General features: G+C 43.9%; 6 protein-coding genes across 6 annotated transcripts; 3 read left to right on the forward strand and 3 right to left on the reverse strand.

Moving 5' to 3' along the window:
- Positions 1-164: 164 nt before the first annotated feature.
- LOZ57_006456 (uncharacterized protein) lies at positions 165-2,172 on the reverse strand (the record flags this gene model as incomplete). The annotated part of the gene is made up of 3 exons (XM_049255474.1): positions 165-1,370; positions 1,437-1,761; positions 1,829-2,172. The coding sequence occupies 3 exons, from the start codon at positions 2,170-2,172 to the stop codon at positions 165-167; spliced, it is 1,875 nt and encodes a 624-aa protein (XP_049105539.1).
- A 454-nt stretch (positions 2,173-2,626) lies between these two features.
- On the reverse strand, positions 2,627-3,694 carry LOZ57_006457 (uncharacterized protein; the record flags this gene model as incomplete). Its single annotated transcript, XM_049255475.1, has 1 exon — positions 2,627-3,694. The coding sequence occupies one exon, from the start codon at positions 3,692-3,694 to the stop codon at positions 2,627-2,629; it is 1,068 nt and encodes a 355-aa protein (XP_049105540.1).
- Positions 3,695-5,598: 1,904 nt separating this feature from the next.
- LOZ57_006458 (uncharacterized protein) lies at positions 5,599-6,952 on the forward strand (the record flags this gene model as incomplete). The annotated part of the gene is made up of 4 exons (XM_049255476.1): positions 5,599-5,910; positions 5,962-6,501; positions 6,556-6,661; positions 6,711-6,952. 4 exons carry the CDS (start codon positions 5,599-5,601, stop codon positions 6,950-6,952), a joined length of 1,200 nt encoding a protein of 399 aa, XP_049105541.1.
- Positions 6,953-14,383: 7,431 nt separating this feature from the next.
- LOZ57_006459 (uncharacterized protein) lies at positions 14,384-15,514 on the forward strand (the record flags this gene model as incomplete). Its single annotated transcript, XM_049255477.1, has 2 exons — positions 14,384-14,468; positions 14,517-15,514. 2 exons carry the CDS (start codon positions 14,384-14,386, stop codon positions 15,512-15,514), a joined length of 1,083 nt encoding a protein of 360 aa, XP_049105542.1.
- Positions 15,515-15,808: 294 nt separating this feature from the next.
- On the forward strand, positions 15,809-17,043 carry CRC1 (carnitine transporter; the record flags this gene model as incomplete). Its single annotated transcript, XM_049255478.1, has 5 exons — positions 15,809-16,078; positions 16,136-16,184; positions 16,248-16,264; positions 16,319-16,932; positions 16,995-17,043. The coding sequence occupies 5 exons, from the start codon at positions 15,809-15,811 to the stop codon at positions 17,041-17,043; spliced, it is 999 nt and encodes a 332-aa protein (XP_049105543.1).
- A 404-nt stretch (positions 17,044-17,447) lies between these two features.
- Positions 17,448-18,999, reverse strand: ALG1 (mannosyltransferase; the record flags this gene model as incomplete). Its single annotated transcript, XM_049255479.1, has 3 exons — positions 17,448-18,398; positions 18,504-18,700; positions 18,768-18,999. 3 exons carry the CDS (start codon positions 18,997-18,999, stop codon positions 17,448-17,450), a joined length of 1,380 nt encoding a protein of 459 aa, XP_049105544.1.
- Positions 19,000-19,736: the final 737 nt, after the last annotated feature.

Genomic DNA, 19,736 nt, shown 5'->3' on the forward strand with positions numbered 1-19,736 from the left:
AACTGACTAGTAGTGGAGAGGAACTGTACTCCGTACCTCCATAAAAAAGCTAGACCCTGGTTGCAGATCACAACAACCGATAGTTATTGATTTGATACATACCTGTGCACCGCATGAGACCATGAAGCATGCGAAAACTGCTAATGCAACAGAATGTATCTCCATTATCGACCCGCAAGACCAACTGGTCTAGCCCCGCTGAGATTTACCACCCGGCCGCCCATTCCCCCGGCAGCACCTCCACCACCAGCAAATGGATTGGGCTGCTTGACCCAGCCGGGGACTTCTTCATCCTCTCTTTCGCGAGCGTAGATTGTCTGCCAGACATTTGGAAAACCTGTAGGTATGGCCCCCTTCGCCCGTGCACCAGGGATGGCGTATCGTGGGTTTCTGTGAGTGAGGTACCCACGCATGAGGTCCTGGGTAAGAAGGGATGCGAGAATTGATTCAATATCGTTAAGTAGAGGTGAGGTGTCGTGTCCATGGAGGGGTTTAGTTATCTGACCCATGCTCATCAACTCTTTAAATACTTCTCCAGAACCATCGTCGATGAGATTCGATTCATGCAGATCAGGTTCTGGGAGATCATCTGAACTGGCGACATCCACCCATTCGCCGGAATAATCAAAGTATCCAGTTGGGCTAATAAAATCGTCAAAGCTACCATCGCCGTAAGGCTCTCCTTCCAGTCTTGTTTCTGGGTCGAAATCAGGGTCGTTGGGAAATGAAACAAACTCACCACCAACAGCCTGTTTATTTACGAACAAGAGCCCCCCTTGGCCTCCCCTTTGAGATTTTAGCCATTCAACAGCAATTTCCAGCTTGTTAAGGTACAGAAAAGGTGGGGGGCCTTTCTGGGGCTGGAAACCGGCATTTCCATGAAAGCCGCCAAGTAAAAAAACTTTTCGGGCCAGTGATCGCCAGGTGAGGATTTCACACCTATTTCGAAGCTGAAGAAGTATGCCCTTTTCAGCGAACCAGTCCGCTTTCGGCGAGTTCTCCCCCAGATATTCTCGAAATGCCAACACATCACCACGAACGATGATCTGGCATATTGGTAAGAATTTGTCCCGCAGGGTCTCGCATTCTGGTTTTTCGAGGAGAGCAGCGGATGGGAACCGGCCCAGAATGATATTGCACGTAATCAGATATGAGAGAATCAGACGGCGCTGCTGTAGAGCCTGTCTGTGACATTGGTTATACGACGACTGGAGGGCGACCTGGGCTAGATAGAAAAGGTTGTTGGAGAAGAGGTATCTCCCAAGATAGTAGAGGTACGTTACTCGCTGAGACGCCGGAAAACATGAGAGCGGCGGTGACTGGGCATTGATACTCGCAAACATCTGCTCAGCATTTCGTAGCTTTCCGCACTGCCACAGGTAAAAGGTCAGACACGAAAAAAAGACAAGGTAGGACATTGGGGACCAGATACCAACCTTAAAGAGCAGCTTTAGGCATAAATTGGCCATTAGATAAATGCCCACCCTTCTGCCTTCTGGCTTGCCATGGATGCCTGGTGTCCCGGTGCGGTCCGTGAGACATTTGATAAAAGCTTCTCGCACAACGTTCGCTGATTTTTCGACGAGAGTGACCTTCTCGGTGGCCCCTTCTGAATCGCCTTCGTCGTGCACGAGGTGAGCAATCAACTCCGGACGCCGGTCCAGGCCAATCGCGAGCTTTGCCAGAACTTTACAGAGATGCAGAACGGTCGGCAGGACGATGACGCCGTACTGGCCATCTCCAAGGGCGACGATGCACTGACTATTACAAATATCATCAGACTATTGAAGTCCAGCCGTCTTGTTTCACAGGGCTTTGGTGCACATACTTCAGCAGAGCTCTCAGCAGCTCATATGTCTCCAGCAAGTTATCCAAATCCACGTCTCGCAGAAAGGTAAAGTACAGTCGCATAAACGGCGCAAACGCAGTCCATGAGCTCCCACTGTCGGAGGCGGGGGCGAGAGATTCACATTTGACCCGCAGCGACTCGTCGCTGGCGTGGGCGGGATGAGCAGCACGTAGTTCGGCGACCATCTGGTGGTAGACGGGCGAGAGGGGCGGCTCGAGCTGCAAAAAGTCCTGCAATTTCGCGCCATCACGAGCCTGGACGAGGCCGCGAACGGCGACGACGAAGTTATCGAAAACAGGCGTGGGCGTGGGCGTCGTCCACATGGCGGATCGATATCGAGGGTCGTGAGAGAGAGAGAGAGCGGCGAGTCGGAGGCTCACACCGACGTCGCCGCCACAGCACAGCACGCGAATGGCCAGCGAACGCCCAACAGGAGTAGTATCCAGTCACAGCTTTAAACCGCCTTTCTATGTGCCTGTCTAGAGGAGGAATAACTGATCCAAAACTGTCTGGGATCTAGTCTACGAAGTATAGTTACAGTACCGATCTTCGTATATAGTTATATATACGTTGCACCAAAGGACCTAAAATAATATATTCACATAAGATCAAATAAAGCGCCTTTTCGGGCCCTATGGGGATAGGATCCATCGCGTAGAAAATATTAGCCCACAGCTGGTATCGTCCTTCTGTACAATCCGGCATTGTAGCCACAGATAAGTCAGAAATGGAATCGCCAATCCCTACGAGGAGCTCGCCGGGTCCAGCATGGGCCGCTTACTTCTTCCACCCTGCAACCTTCTTCCGCCGCTTTTCGAAGCTTTCTCCCACGCTGTGACTCTGTGGCCCATCGTTGGTCAGCCGTCTTTTCCTGCTTTTTTCTAACGCCCTGCTCGTGCCTCTACCATGGCTGGTGAGCTGCCCAATTCGATCGGCATTCTCTCCAAGACTCCTCCAGTCCTCACCACCAAATCCATCTTGTTTTCTTCCTCCTCTCCGATCCTTTTTGCTTTCCTTAGGCAGTCGCACAAAGTTGGTTTCCTCATACGCCCGTCGCTCGCCTTCAATCTCTCTCTCCCGCTGCGTACGCACTTCTCTCCCCCTGGCCCTAATCGTACTACCGATACTAGGCTCTGCAACTGGTACTGTGGACATTTCAGCACTAACAAACTCATCGATGACGCGGGATTTACCATGCCCGCGAGACTTGGCAGGCAGAGCAGTAGGCTTGATTTTTGGGGGTCGATAGATCCCATCTCCCAACTTCGATGCTGATGGAATGCCGTTCTCGGCTTCTTGAGTTGCTTTTGAGAGCCCAGCAAGATTTGGCCGATAAGCAAGCTTGTCGACTTCATCTTCATGGCCACTGCTTTCAGAGCCACTTTCACTGCCGGCATCACTCTCTGTGGATGAATTCTCATGTTTGCTATTGGAGTCTTGTCTGCTTTGCTTTTTCCTTGTTGCTCTCGTGAAGTGCCGAGTCCTTTCAGCATCATCTGCCGCTTTCAGAACTTTGTCGATCTGATATTTCAAATGTGCTTCCAGAGGCCTGACACCTCTTTTGAGATAGATTTGTAGCTCAGTGAGCTTTTGTATAGTGTCTTTCTGAAGCAGCTTGTGATCGTTCATTGACATTGAGGGCTTATCTGGCAGCTGGCGAAGTTGGAGAAGAAATAAAAAGACAACATTTTGAAGATATGAGAGAAAGATTTCGTTTTTTGTATTCAAGAGTGAAATGCCATTTGGTGGAGGGTGGAGGGAGACAGCATTGGAGGTTGTGGGGTGAGGTGATGCTGTTGGCAATGATGAAGCGGCAGAAGAGAGGCAGTCCATGACGACCTCCATGGCATACGACGCGTTTTCGATATTCAGGGCTGCGAAGCTTGACCAGCAAATGTGGGCGCGGATATTTTTTTGGGAATACCGGTAACTAGTTCATTTACAGGGAACTAGACAGTGCAAACCAAGCAAACTTAACCACCACCAAGCCCACCTTGCAACATCTCATGCTCTCCCACCCAAGGGCCAACACTATCACGAGCGTACATACCTTCCCCCTGGCCCCATGCTGCTTACGCAGCCAGCCGTCATCTACATAGCTGATGTGCAACTGTCATCCGATTGCCCTTGGCCCTCCTTCTGAATGCTGCATAGATGGGCTGTGCAACATACCTCATCCGCCTGATTTACGCCTGGTGCCACCTGCTCCCAACCGACTGCCACCTTTGATATCATATCCACGTGTGGCGAGATCTACAGGCAATCTCGTGCGGTTAGCGCTAGGCCTTTGCACTACCCGCTTCACTACTCCCAGCCTGCCCGCATCCGATGGCAAATCTTGCCCTTATCCATTTGTCTTAGAGCTGATTGTTCGAACCACGCTGCGTCCTTTTCGGCCAGCGTGTTAGAGCGCTTCCTTGTGAAGACAATGGACTACCCATCATCGACTCCAGTTCGCCGTGGATTCCACCTGTGCCTCAATTGTCTATTTGTGAGGATTTGTTCTGTGCAGCCACTGCTGGGGAACAAGTCGAGAAGGTGTCTCTCTATCTGCCCCTCTACCTATTTTAGTACTACATTTTTGACTGCCCTCCGTATAATCGAAATCTCGGGTTGGTTCGTCGCATAACATCCTTTGCTATTTACGAGACAGTCCATTCCATTCCCCTGTACTGCCTCGGCCTACCTAGTGTGCGCTACTATGAAAAGCGCCTCTCACGAGAGACTGTCCTTCGCCAGAATCCCGCGTGCGCACTGGTGCTACTACCACGAGTTGCCCAACGCGTTGTCCCGATAACTGTTCCCCATCTCATTCCGCGGCCAATTCCGACCAGACTCTGTCATGTGGTAGCTATACCACTTATCTCTCTTCGCACGCCACCTATTTTGCTTATGGTTTCATCTTTCTTATTCTATCTACTATGAAGGATAGATATTTTGCTGTCTTAAGTATCATAGCCGGCGGGAGCCCTTGCCGTTCCGCTTGAGTTCTGCCCCCCTTTTGCAACCACCAGCCCGCTTGAATATGAGCCCGCGACAACTCCGATCAGCTGTCACATGTTGATCTTGTTGGGCCCAATATCTGCCACTTCCCTCGTCCCTTTAGGAACACCTGCTTGACCTCCGCCCACCCACACTATCGTTGAAGCCAATGCTTTGAGCCTTTGGTATTTGGGGCCATGCCATACCAAGAGCAGTTTATTGCCAGAAACCCAACACCTTGAGCTAAAATTTGTGTCCTAAGAAAGTTTCAGGACCCATATCACAGTCATTCAGTCTCCTTGTGGCTAAATAGTAGATATTCACAATGTGACATTGATGAGTATCACCCGATTGTATCTCAGGAAGTACTCGTATTACCGCGGAGTTATAGAGCCCTCGACATGGTCGTACTATGTCTCTGGATCCCCAGAATTGCTTCGTGTGATTTGACTGACTTCTTTCTTGACCCGTTTCATTCCTTTGAATTGTGTTGTCTTCGCTGTGCCGGACGCCGCCGGACCATCTACCCTCCTCTATCGTGTTTGACAGAGCGAAATTCCAATGCCCTCGGCAAAAAATGCCCTTGTGTGGTTACACTCTGACCTGCAAGCTTTGATTAGGCATACGGGATGCGGACCTGTGTGCTCCTTTTCAGCCGTGCGATCAGTAACTATGCACTATAAAGACACCCACCTAACCCACAAACGATGGGCTACCATTTTACGCGACTCTATTTTTACCAAGGCCTGATACTAACCCCTTTCACGATGGGATTCATTAAGACTCTGATCGTCACTTTTGCGGTCTTATTGGCCACAGATGCTGCAAGCTTGATAGATATTGCCGACAAGAAGGATATCATTCCTGACTCGTACATCGTTGTTATGAAGGAGTCTGTATCTCCTTCATCCTTCGACGCCCACATCACCTGGGCTACCAATGTTCATAACGGCACTATTGCCAAACGAGGCTCCACGGCCGCTGGTGGAATGAAGTACGTGTACAGGATTAATGGTTGGCACGGATATAGTGGCTCGTTCGATCGCGAGACTCTAAACAAAATCCTCCAAAATGCCGACGTGAGTACAACTAACGATCCCGTCGAAAGCATCGAGTTGTAACATGAATAGGTTGACTATGTCGAGCCAGACCGCCGTGTTCAATTAGCCACTTGGGTCAGGCAAAGACATGCCCCGTCATGGGGTCTCCCTAGAATTTCGAACCGTGAAAGGGGCAGCAGCGATTTTATTTATGATGACTCAGCTGGTCGAGATATCACCATCTATGGCGTTGATACCGGCATTGATATCTTGCTACCTGAGTTTGCTGGCCGTGCTACTTGGGGTGCTAATTTTGCGGGCGGGCCAAATAGGGACGAGCATGGTCACGGAACGCACACTGCTGGTACCTTTGCTGGAACCAGGTTCGGTATCGCCAAAAGGTCAACAATCGTTGCAGTGAAGGTGCTCAATAGGAACGGCAGCGGCACGTGGGCTGGCATTATCCAGGGTATCAGTTGGTGTGTTGACCATGCCCGCCGAACGGGAACCCTTGGGAGAGCCGTGATGAATCTCTCGCTGGGAGGAGGAAGAATGAATTCCGCAAATCAAGCCGCTACCAGAGCCCAGGATGCTGGAATATTCCTGGCAGTGGCTGCAGGAAACAGCAATGTAAGGAACACTGCCGATTGGAGATATCTTGAATGGCTGACATGCAGTTACCAGGCCGATGCTACCAATACATCTCCTGCTTCTGCAGCTCGCGTATGCACTGTCGCTGCGTCAACCGATCAAGATACCAAAGCCTCGTTTTCCAACTGGGGGGCACCAAGTTAGTCTTCTTAGCTTTTTCTTTCTTTTGTGCTAACAATCTGGTCCAGTCAAGCTTTACGCTCCAGGCACCAACATCACCTCCGTTTTGCCGGGCGGTATGCCTGGGTCTATGTCAGGCACGTCCATGGCTGCTCCCCATGTCGCCGGTGTCGGCGCTGCTATTATGGCACTCCACCGGATTCCCCCTTCTGCTGTCTGCGCCCGTCTCATCCAGATGGCTGAGGGTCGTATTAGGAACCCTGGGGCTGGCACTACGAACAAGCTTCTCTACAATGGCAGCGGAAGCTAAAGCAACATACTCTCAGCAGTCGTGCTTTCCTTGTATTAGAGCAAGGATGGTATTGACTTCTACATGCTGATCGCTTTCATATTCAGAACAACCTTGAGATTTTTCGGTAAATAGACAGACGTAGCGTTCCCCGAGTGGTCAGTTGGTGGCATCATTTAGCTAAATATGGCCATTTAATAAGCGATGTGGTTGTGGCCTGGTGTAGGGTGGTATACAGAGACAGTCGTATGTAACAGTCTGTGTTCACAGGCGGAAATATAGGAAAGCGGAAGCTTGTTGATCGCAAATTCTTTTCTATCCTTGAGCAATTTCCATAGCCGCTAAGAGTTTCCCCAACCTCATAACAAACCCTGGCGCGTGCGACGTAGAAGTGGCATTAGAGGACTTGACAGAAAATCCCCTGGCTGACTAAGCACCCTCATTCTCACATCATGTTGAGCAGGAGTCAGGTGACTTGTCAGGTGACCAGATCTCCAAAGGAGGAACCAGAGAACTGTAGGTTCGCCACCTCCTCTTCTTGACCATGGTACCAATTTCATTATCTTTGTCTACCAGGCTGGCAGAGGTTTGCTAGGGGTTTTTCATATGTTTTTCTCATAGTCTTGATTATAGCATGTTTGTCTATAAGTATTCTTGTCTTGTTCATTAGAAGCAGATCTAGACACAATATTATAGACACTCAGTCACATGATCATCATGTGCTTCTGTGTTGTTCAATAGTTATGAGTCTGAGCTCTTTCAAGAATTTGATTATTATCTAAAGATACATTCAAAATACTTTATTTTACTCTTGTTACCCATACAAATAGAGGTCACTATTAAGTATCTTGAGATCATACATTGAACCCTCTATTTAAGCTTAAATCTTAATTGTGGAGTTTGCAGAGATCTAACACATCTATATAATTTTTACTGATCTAAGTCTACAGAAAATCATAATATAGAATTAATGTCTCACTTCAATAATTAATTAAAAATAAATGAATTATCTAGAAGAGTTGTTATGCTGAATAGTTCTGATAATTGAAAAGAATGAATTAAAGACATTAAGCATTTAGCAAATCTTCACTGATTGTAATTATATGTTGATTTAACAAAAGAAACACATTCTGAACTTCAGAAACTTATTATAGAGAATTTTCTTTCTTCTAAAAAAACTGAAGAAACTGCAACTTCTGCAGATACAAAATATGCAAGAAATATGCAAAGAGATTAATATAGAACTTAAGAGAAGAGAGTCTTAGTGATGCAAGAGCTACAGAAAACAATAAGAGACTGTGTAGATTCATCTCTGAGAATTTTTACAATAAGTAAATCAGATAATGTAGAAACTACTGCAAAAGAACATCTGAAGACTCTATATGCTAGAAATGCAGTGAATGCTTCTCAATTGAAAGATAGACTAGTAGAGAAATTTAAAACTCTCAAAGAAGAGTTAAAGAATCAAGCAATTGAAGTATATTTACTAAACTATGAAGAAGTATTGAATCAGATAATTATGTACAATATGTGTGAATATATCTGTAAATCTTTTGTCTTGAAACAATTTCTGAGAGCAATCTCTTCAAATTATAGAGAGTTCTTCTATACATATCTATCTAAGCTTCTAACTGAGAAGAATTTGAATCAGAAACATGAGCTGAATGTTTATAGACATATTTAAATATTTTGGCAGTTATTAAAGAAAGATACTGAGCCAGATCAAAGTAATAAGCTGTCAGCATATTCCACTGAAAGAATCATTCAAAATAAATCATCAGAAGAGAATACTGAAAGTACAAACTCTACATATCTTTACAGAAAGCAACATGATTGGGCATACTGCTCATATTTTAATTCACTTATTCAATCAATGAGCTGGAAATCAGATCCAAAAATTGATAATAAGATCAAGAAAGCACTGAAGAATTCAGTGAACAAAAGAAAATTAAAGAAAAAGATTGCAAATTGAAAGAAATCAAAGAATTTGAATACTACTGAAGAAGTTAGTGCTTCAGACAATGTGACAAATAGTGATGCTAACAAAGTTATTGTCAAGACATTTTCTAATTCAACTATCTTTGCTTCTGTAATGATTTTTAACTCCACTAACATGAGCAATAAATATGAATTCTATTCATTACAGAACAGCTTCATATTAGATGAGAATGCAGATGCACATATTTGCAATGATTTTATAAGATTTCAAAACTATCAGAATGTTGATTCTTCAGATATTGTGCTTGTTGAAAATACTCATTGTAAAATTCATGAATATGATGATGTTAAAGTTTATACTTAAATGTCAGCAGATGCTGGCAAGATATTACTAAAGAATGTTCTCTACATTTCTGACTTTCATAAAAATCTAGTGACACACAGATTGCTGTGTGTGAAGAGTTGTTATTTAAATGATGAGTCTTTTATGATTTACTATACCAGCACAAGAAATATTCTGTTCAATTTGACTGTTAAAGAGAGAAAAATGATTGTTGAATACAGATCTATTAACATTGCAACAGACAGTATAATGAAGAGTGTCTTTACTGTCTTGTTAAATGAAGATTTGATTAAAAAATTAGTGATGATGTTGGTCTTCAGTTCACTAGAAATCATAAATATTTGACATCTGAGACTTAATCATCTGAGCAGAAAGTCTTCAGCACATCTTTCAAAGATGTCTATCAACATGAAATTTAAAAAGATTTCTCAGAGTTCTCTAACAGTGAAGTGCAGATCTTGTGCTCTTTTAAAAGTAAAGTAAATTATACACAGAATGCTGTTGAAAAGATCTACACACCCATTCATAAAGATGTCTGTTGATCTCATACAGTTTACTTCAGATTATAATGGAGATAGATGAATGATTCACTTATATTGTGATTATATTCATCTGCACTATGTGAAAATGATGCAGTGAAAATCTGAAAGTTTAATGTGCACAGCAAAAATGATAAGAGTAATTCTCAATTTATATCAATTGACTATTTTGACTATTTAAATTGATGAAGAAATCTCTATGCAGTCAGAACTGACAGCTTTGACTCAAACATATGATATAGTTGTTCAACATTCAGCATTCTACACCTCAACTTAAAATGAAGCTGCAGAATGTGCAGGAGCTTTAATAATAACAGCAGCATGTATAATGTAAATTGAAGTCAACTTGTCTGAGAATTTGTGACCAGAATGTGTCAAGACTGCAGTGTATATTTTAAACAGAATTTCAGTTAAAGATCTTAATTAAAACACTTCTCTTAAATTCTTAGAGAAATATCTTTGGACTGCAACTTCTTGAACTGAAATTAGACATATAAGAGTTTTTGGCTGCAGAGTGTATTCTTTAATTAAGAATGCACAATACAGAAGAAATCAGAAACTGACTTCTAGAGCAGAAGTTGAATATCTCATTGAATACAAATCAATAAATATTTTTCACATTTGGATTTCAGTATGACAAAAGATTATATTAACAAGAGACATTATATTTAACAAAGATACACTATTCAATTCTAATGAGATTAGCAGTGAGCTTTTATTATAGAAGAGCTTTGTTGTGCTGGATACAATATCTTTCATTGAAGTAAGTGATATTAACAAAATGAGCTTGAGTGAGCATGACAGTGAAGATAAAGACTCTGAGAAGAATACATCATGTGAAAGTCACAAAACTGTTGATCAGTTAATAGAATCAACAGAAACAATGACTAAGACACTAACTAATCAATTAAAAGAGATACATGCATTATTAACATCAGAGTCTATATCAGAACTATCAGCTTCAGACATTTACATTTAACTTTTTTCAGATGATTTAACAACATCATCAACTGAAATAGAGACACTGAATCAACTTTTATTGACAGTCAATCATTCTGTCATGAAAGCTACAGAGATGATGAGTGATATTATAGTTAAGTCATCTGAAGATATAACATCTACTACACTTTCTGCCACTAGCTCTACAGAGATGGTGAGCACAAATAACAGACAATTAATAGTTAATTGTTCTGTCACAGAGATGGTGAGCACTAATGATGAGATTTCAACAGTCAATCATTTTGTCATGAAAGCAGTGAATGACTCAGCTGAAGCAAGCTTAAACAAGCAATCTTCATCTTCTAGATGAAGTGCTAGAATAAGAAATCAAAATGCAGATTAAATTGACAGATGAACAGCTTATATAGTGATTCTGCAGCAAACAGCACAATTGAATTCATTTTATAGAGACTATTTAACAGCTTTTACAATTACAAATTCTAGACTTCACAGAGAGAATTTTTCAAAGTCTCTAAAGCATTATTTTTCAATGTTGCAACATCTGCATGCTGATGAGTTTAAGACTGCCATGGATGTGGAAATGAAGAAGCTATGAATGAAAAAATGCTTTAAAGAAGTAGAGAGCTCAGAAGAAATATGTTCAATCTCTTTAATATGAATTTATACATACAAATTTGATGTTAATGGTTTTTTGAAATGTTATAAGACAAGACTTGTTTTTCATGAAGATCTGAATATCAATAATAAACATGACATCTATACTGCTACTCTAGCTGTGTGAATATTTTGTCTTTTAATGACTATAACAGCTTATTTTAAAATGAAGATCTTTTAGATTGATGCTGTTAATGCATTCATTAATGCTTCATTTAATAAATCTGTTTATTGCAGACTGACAGAGAGTTACAGTAAGAAAAGAGATGTTTAAAAAATTCTATATGTTTTATACAGTCATCTTAAATCTTCATGACTTAAGTATGAAGACCTTACTTCAACACTCTGAGAACTAAAATTTCATCAAATTTATGAAGAATTATGTCTATTTATTGATAAGAATATTATTATCTTCTTTTACATGAATGACATAGTATTTTTATATCACAGAAAGAATGTTGGAACATTTGAGCAGTTATTAAGAAATCTACAGACACATTATAAGTTTTAAGAGATTGAAGAGCTAGAGTGATTTCTAGATATTTATGTCTTACACAATAGGGATTCTCAGAAGCTTTGACTGTGTCAGAATAGTTATATTGAGAAGATTGCTAATAAGTTCAATCTTATGAAATTAAAGTCATTATGTATGTCAATGATAACTGCAGATATAGCTTCTTATATGGGGGTGCAAAATAAGCAATAAGTACATGCTTATCAACAAAAAGTTGATTCAGTTCTCTATGCTGCTATTATAATGTGATCTGATATTTCATTTGCTACTGCAAAATTAAGTGAGACTTTGATTAACTCAGAATCAGAACATCATACAGCAATTGAGAGAGTTATTTCATATGCTTTTTCAATAAAGTATTATGCTCTTGAATTTCATGTCAAGAAGAAGTTGAATACTCAGAGTAATAATAATAATAACAACATTATTAACATTCTTTTAATAATTGTCAGTGATTCTTCTTTTGCAGATAATTTGAGCTCTAAATACTTCTCTCAGAACTTTATATTTAAGCTCTTCAGAGACTTAATTAATTAAAAATTCTTTAAACAAAAGACTGTTACAACATCTTCAATGAAAGCTGAGCTTTTAGCACTATTCTATATGACAAAAGAGACCATATGATGGAAACACTTATTTAAGAATATTATGTTGAAATTAGAAAGAGATTTTAATATTTTATGTGATAATTTGCAGATGATTTATTTACTGATTTCAGTAGCTTCACAACTAATCATCAAGCTTCATCACATTAATATTCATCATCACTGATTATGACAAGCAGTTACTAATAAGAAATTGAATATTAGCTGAATTGAAAGTGATAATATGTTTGCAGATGACTTAACAAAGATCTTGTCTAGACAGAAATTTAAAAAATTCATTAAACAATTGAGACTCTTGAATATTAATTATTTAACAGAGAAGAGTTCACTATCTATATCACTGTCAAAACTATAAGAATGTGTTGAGCAGAAGTCAGATAACTTATCAGATGATTAGATTTTTAAAGAAGAAACTGAAGAACTGTAAATTTATCATCTTCTTTTCTTGATCATAATACTGATTTCATTATCTTTGACTATCAGACTGATGAAGATTTGCTAGAAGTTTTTCATATGTTTTTTCCATAGTCTTGATTATAGCATGTTCATCTATAAGTATTCTTGTCTTGTTTGTTAGGAGCAGACCTAGACACAATATTATAGATGCTCAGTCACATGATCATCACGTGCTCCTGTGTCGTCCAATACATCACCCAAACAATGTAGGCGACAAACAGCAAACCACCAGTGCAGAGAGCGGCCATCATGCCTAGCCATGTGGAGCTGAATGCATACCCCTCATGCTATGAATGTATATCATGGTCAGATGATGGTGAGCTTGCTATTGCGGCTGGTGACGGTGTCCATATTCTGGTCTGGCATAACACTCCCTAATGTTGAAGATGGTATAATCCTGATCAATCCTTTGTAGACACCCAAGCCTGCCTCACAGCAGGAGCTACACAGTTCCAGCAAAAACAGTCAATGGAATACGACCAAAATATGCACCAGTACTTTTACACAAGATGAGTGGCCTGTGATGCTCCCCCTTGGTGGGCGGACATTCTCCGTTGGCGAGGAGCAATCTCTGAGCCATGTTAGTGCTTTAGCTTGGTCTGCACCTGGCTTGGCAACTTATCGGCGCTGCTCGTTAGCGGTATTGACCAGCAATTTGTTGCTGTCTCTCTGGGATGTAGTCGATGGAGCGCTCAGGTGGACACGCATTGCTATCGTCAACAACAAAGTGAGAGAGTATTTTAGTGCCTTATCCGATGATCCCGACCTTCTTGCAAAAAAACAGAGAATCAGGTCTTTTACGTGGACCACTCCCTGTAGCTTGTTTGATGGATTTGAACCCCCGAGCTCAGATGCCCCAGGGATGTTGGGAAAATGGGGTGTTCACCTCCTCCTGGCATCTAACGACGCAGGTGATGTAATCGTGATCAGAATGAATCCAGGCACAAAGAAAACTGGATTCGACCTCGAAGTGATCTGTCATCATTCTCTCACACCATCGTCAACCCATTTCCTATTCAACTCCGACTCCCTCTTCGCGAAATCCTTGGGAGAGAGACGAGTTGCCAAATATATGGCGTGTACGCGGTGGAACATAGCACCGTCAGGGGAGGAAGACGGGTCGGTATCCCTCGTCGCCACTGTTGCTTTTATCTGCAGCTCCGAACTCAGGCTACTACAACTACAAGCCCGCTTCAGTTTTGAAAAAAACACATGGTTGATGCATCATGATTTTCACATCAACGAAGTTGGTATTCCTATAACCGCTAGTGAACAGAATAAATTTGTGGGGCCAGTGGCCTGGATCTACGAAGTTAAGCTACAAACCCCAAAACTCTTAAGCATCTGCTAACTAGATCCAAGGATACCGAGCCTCGGTGGTTAGCCGTAGGGGTGCTCGGTACTGTTTGTATAATTCTCCTCGAAGGATCAGATAGGAATGTGATGAGATGTGTGCTGAAAGGGCATAAAACTTCTCACCCTGAGGACTCAAACACTGACCTCCCCCTGGATTACTCACCCATTAGTTGTAAGGATGCCAAAGGGTTGTGAGACATGAGATTTCTAATTTATGTAGGTATAACTACAGCATATGATGCCTCGTCGTTCGTCGGTTTTGTGAATTTCACCAAAATAATGTTTGATGGCGGCCGCCAGATGGCGTTGTTTTCGAAGCAAATCGAAGATGTAGACGCCAGCAACTTACTAGAAACCGAATGGGGAAAGGCTATCGAGAATTGCCGTGCTCTATTTGATTTGGACAATGATCTTGGAGGAATGGCAACTGCAAGGGTATGGGGTATGTCTAGGTATCATGAGTGGATTGCGGTGTGCTTCACTGTTCACCCTACAGACATGGTAGAACACCTGACCGCCTCTCACTCACGCCTTCGGGTCTCATTCTGCCAAGCCCACAAGATTTCCGAAGGTCAAACAGACGTGATGCCCATGTGGCGTGTTCCGCTGCAGCATGACTCGTTAAAGGCAAGATACCGGGTGCTTGAATATACATTGAGTCAACAACACAGGTCCGTCCCTGAGGATCCCTCGCTTAAGAGGTTGGTGTATTCTGCTTGCTGTTCCGTGCTAGTATGTCCGGACCGCGAGAAGCAGATATTACGCCTGGTGCGATCGGCACTCTCATGGCTTCAGGAATCTTCGGGTTTGGACTTGATGACGGAAATTTCCTTTTTAAATCGGCTGGAAATATGTCCGGATGATAATGCTGATGTGCACTGTATCATTCCGGCGAAACCCCAAGATCAAATCGACAACCCTGCAGGAGAAATTTTGGAGATATGCGAAATATGCAGATCCGGGATAGGATGGTATTCCAATACGGAGTCGCAATGCTTCGAAGGGCACGTCTTCGTTCGCTGTGGTATTACCTCGCTGTCAATACAGAACCCATCGATATCCTGTTTTTGCAGCCGTTGCGGACAAGAGTATCTGGACCGATCTCGCTTGATAGCTGAAAGCATCTTGCCCGAGGATTACGGTCAAAAGAGACTCCTGTCTGAGATCCTAAATGTGTTCGATACATGTATCTACTGCCAGGGCAAATTCCGACGTTAACCAGCCACTGATGAGATCTTGCGCCTTTAGCTCGCTGAGTCAGCTAGTTAACAGGTACCTAACTAGTTAGTGAATCAGGTGATCAACTAACTAAATTAGTGTCGGATATTATTTCCTCCGTCACGAGCCGAGGCAACTGCAGGCGCCCGATTCAGGCACAGACTCCATCACAAGCAATGACAGGGAGCGAATATCGAACACCGCAACCACATCTCCCACGCCCGCCCAAAACCGCCAGCAGTTGCTGTTTTTACTGAGCGATCCGTCGGCCGTGAGCCATTTGCGATATACATAATGGCAACAGAAGCTTCTACTTCTGTCCCAGCCCCCGACGGCGTCCCCCCTGCGCACGAAGGGACGAAAGCGGCTCCCGTTTCCGGTACCAACGCCACTCTTGCTCAAGTGCGCTCATTTGTCGCGGGCGGTGTCGGCGGTATCTGTGCTGTGGTTGTTGGGCATCCCTTTGATCTGGTCAAGGTGCGGTTACAGACAGCAGAAAGGGGTGTGTATACCGGTGCGATCGATGTTGTAAAGAAGACTGTGGCCCGAGAAGGTCTTGTAAGAGTATGTGTAACGGATATGTCATTTTCTTAATAATTACGCTAACCTATCAATTTTCAGGGTCTTTATGCGGGCGTGTCTGCTCCTTTAGTTGGCGTTACGCCTATGTGTAAGGCACCGTCTTCACACATATAATTATACATCATACTAATGTAGTACATCTTCTCAATAGTTGCCGTCAGCTTCTGGGTAAATTATAGACTCCTATTTTTAACACCATCCGTCAATACTAATGCCTACCAGGGTTACGATTTAGGGAAAACGCTTGTCAGAAGCGTCTATGCCGTCCCCGAGCATAACGGCACACCTCAATACACCATTGCCCAGATATCTGCTGCTGGTTTTTTCTCCGCAATCCCGATGACTTTAATTACGGCACCCTTTGAGCGGGTCAAAGTCTTACTGCAGATCCAAGGCCAGAACCCTCCACCCCCAGGCCAAAAGCCAAAATATTCAGGTGGTGTTGACGTGGTTCGACAATTATATAAGGAAGGTGGGATAAGAAGTGTGTTTCGTGGTAGTGCAATGACTCTTGCCCGTGATGGCCCCGGCTCCGCGGCATACTTTGCTACCTATGAATACATCAAGCGGAGCCTAACGCCAAAAAATAGCAATGTTGAGCCTACTGGAGAGCTCTCTCTTCCAGCCATCGTCACTGCTGGTGGTGCTGCTGGCGTAGCGATGTGGATTCCTGTCTTCCCTGTTGATACGATCAAATCACGGTTGCAAAGCGCAGAAGGTCGACCGACCATTGGGGGTACCATTCGTGGCGTATATGCCAGTGGTGGCTTGAAAGCATTTTTTCCTGGTTTCGGTCCAGCCTTGGCTCGTGCAGTGCCAGCGAATGCTGCCACATTGTAAGTTGATTGACCTTTGGATCCTTGTATTGAAATAGCCATTTGCCTAACGTGAATTCTAGCTTGGGTGTTGAACTCGCGCATAAAGCCATGACGAAGTTATTTAATTAAGATAGTCGACAGTTTTCTTATTCATGACATATAGATTTTTTGGGCAACTTTCCATTCAGTTCAACACTTGATAACAGCATGTTGCTATACTTTGTCTTTTTCATAGCGTTCATCAAACGATCTCTTTTCAGCATTTGAATGGTGGATGAGGCTAGAAATAAAGTGCATATTGATGTTGTCAATACTCTCTTATGGGTATGTTTTTGAATGGTATATTTGGGTGTATTCAGAAGTCTCACCCCAGCGTCGCATGAATATTGCTTCGTTTGGGCGATGTCTGGAAAGGGCTTTCTTTCTACATCCAAACTTGTCCAGTAGCGTTACCAGTTTGCGTTTTTTTCGTAATTGGATAGGGCAAATTACAGCAGGAGAGAAGTGGTTTCATTCGCCATCTTTAGGTGTTTTTAAACCAACCGCAAGAGTTTTCCTGCAACCGAGTCCCATTCATCACCCCATCGCCTTCTGCTTGCGTTCCTTGCGCCGTGTCTAAGAGATTCCAAATCGGACCGGTCCTGACCGAAAAGGTCGATAAGTTGTTTCGAGAGCTCCTCAGCACTACTAAAACCCCTTCCGTCTACTCCCTCAGTTACAAGCTCTGCCCAAGCCTCATATTTGTTCCAGCCAACCACTGGAAGGCCAGCACCAAACATATCTACAACCTTCATCGGTAAATCCACCCCACTACTGCTAGTATGGAGACATACTCCAAGAGAAGAGCAAGCAAGGAGCCTTGCATAGTTTTCTATGGTAAGCCAGGCACATGTGATGCTGACTTTTTTCAACTTTCCAGTTTCGATCAAACTCTCAACTATTTGAAGGTACATTCTTTGCTGCGGACCTTTTCCAGTGATGATAACATGGAGTTCCGGGAGGCTTGTATTGGTCGTGGTCGCATAGGTAGAGTATTGGCAGAGGGCTTGGAGAAGCAAAGAGAAATCCTCATCAGGAGTCCAAGAGGTAGAACTGACAAGGAGCTCAGAGCTTTTACCTGAAAGGGCATGATGCGCAAATTCTCTTGTTTCTGGGAGTGAAGTAAGAAATTCAAACCTTTGCTTTTGATTTGTAATTGGTTGGAATAATGATGCTGGGCGATCGTGGAGGACTAGCACTGTGCTGCCAATGTTCATTTTTGCTCGTAGAATGCTGGCCATGGCGTTGCTCACACAAAAATGGGCAAAAGCCATACGGGAAAGTGTCATTTCATACCATTTCATGAGCCAGACCATTGGGTGACTCTGGCCCAGTTTCAGGGCTAGGATCGAGAAACCGAAGTTATGCCAATCAATAATCAACCGGCTATTTCGCAGCCAGCAAGTGAGGAGAGCAAGAAGTAGGGTTGGAATTGCAGGGGGGTTCTGAGGAACAAACGGCGCAGAGAATCTTAGTTTTTTAAACAGACAAGGCGCTACAATGATGCTCAAGCATATAAAGGACTGTAACACTGGGAAGGATAGGCATACCTGAATAATCATCCATTCTGCCGGATCAGAGGAATAAGTAAGGGCCATCCACAAGCTCCAAATTTGTTGAATGACCTTCAGGATACTGAGTAGCGGGAATAACACAGCATTGTTCGTCTGTAGTAAAACGGGGGGCGGAGGAAGGGGAACGATGGTCACGAGAGGGTCTGATAGAAGATCTGGATTGGGAGGAGACACTATTGGCACGCATTATTGTCGGTACGAGGCAATAGCTGCAAAAGTCAAGAATGACTGCGAGAGTACCTTGATATCCGATAATTGTTACACGCCCACCATGCTTTGCTACACTCTGCGCATGATACTGCATTCTAGGACTATGTCCAATATCCCCAAGGACGACTATCTGAACGGAAGTAGCAGAAATACTTCCGATTTCCCCTATCGTGCGGCGGGTCGGTCGAAGCCAGACGAACCCAAAGAACAGGAGAGGGGGTAATGAAAGGCAGACCGCGAGGACGAGATGAACGGCGGCCATGAGAACTGAATCTCAACGCAGAGAGAGAGCCGGCGCGATGCTGGCATGATACCCCAATGTCGCGGTCCGCTGGTGCTGAAGGAAGAGTGGCTGCTCGCGGCCAACAAGCGCTGTTGGGCCTGTTTGCATGTGTGGCCGCATGCGGACTAGTTCATCACCTAGTTTAGGTAGTTAACTACCTACCTAATTAAGTAGCTGACTAACCCGTGATCTGCAACCCCAGTCTTGGCATCGTGCCCTGAAATTGAGGGCGCGTCAAAGACAACGACAGACAACCGCTCAACAAGAACGGACGCCCAGCAGCAGGGACAGGGGCGCGCAAGTCTGGACTGCTCTTGTGTGCCAGACGCCGGCTTCAAACTAGTTGACGCTGCACATACCCAGCTGGCGTGAATATCTGCTGTGGTTGTTTCTCTGCGCGCCTTGCACACCCACAGCGCTGGCTCAGCGCTGGTGATGGGGAATGTCGGCCACCTTGATTACTCCAGTCACCAATGGTGTGCATGGCGGGCGGCCTCATCATCATGGCCGCTCCCATAAACGTTCGCAGCCGCTTTCGCTTTCCAACGAACCACCTCCTGCTTCCTTGCAACCTGACCTCCTGACGCCCCCTTCCTGCGGCGCGACTCCCTCGGCCCCAAGGACTCCTCATTTCGCTTGTCTCTCGGACATGGACAAACTGGACCGCCTTCCATTTCATGATGCTCCCTCCACCCCTTCGATGACGCCATCACTTA

This window comes from Ophidiomyces ophidiicola (assembly GCF_022830035.1).
Source record: "Ophidiomyces ophidiicola strain CBS 122913 chromosome Unknown scaffold_43, whole genome shotgun sequence".
Classification (NCBI taxonomy): Eukaryota; Fungi; Ascomycota; class Eurotiomycetes; order Onygenales; family Onygenaceae; genus Ophidiomyces; species Ophidiomyces ophidiicola.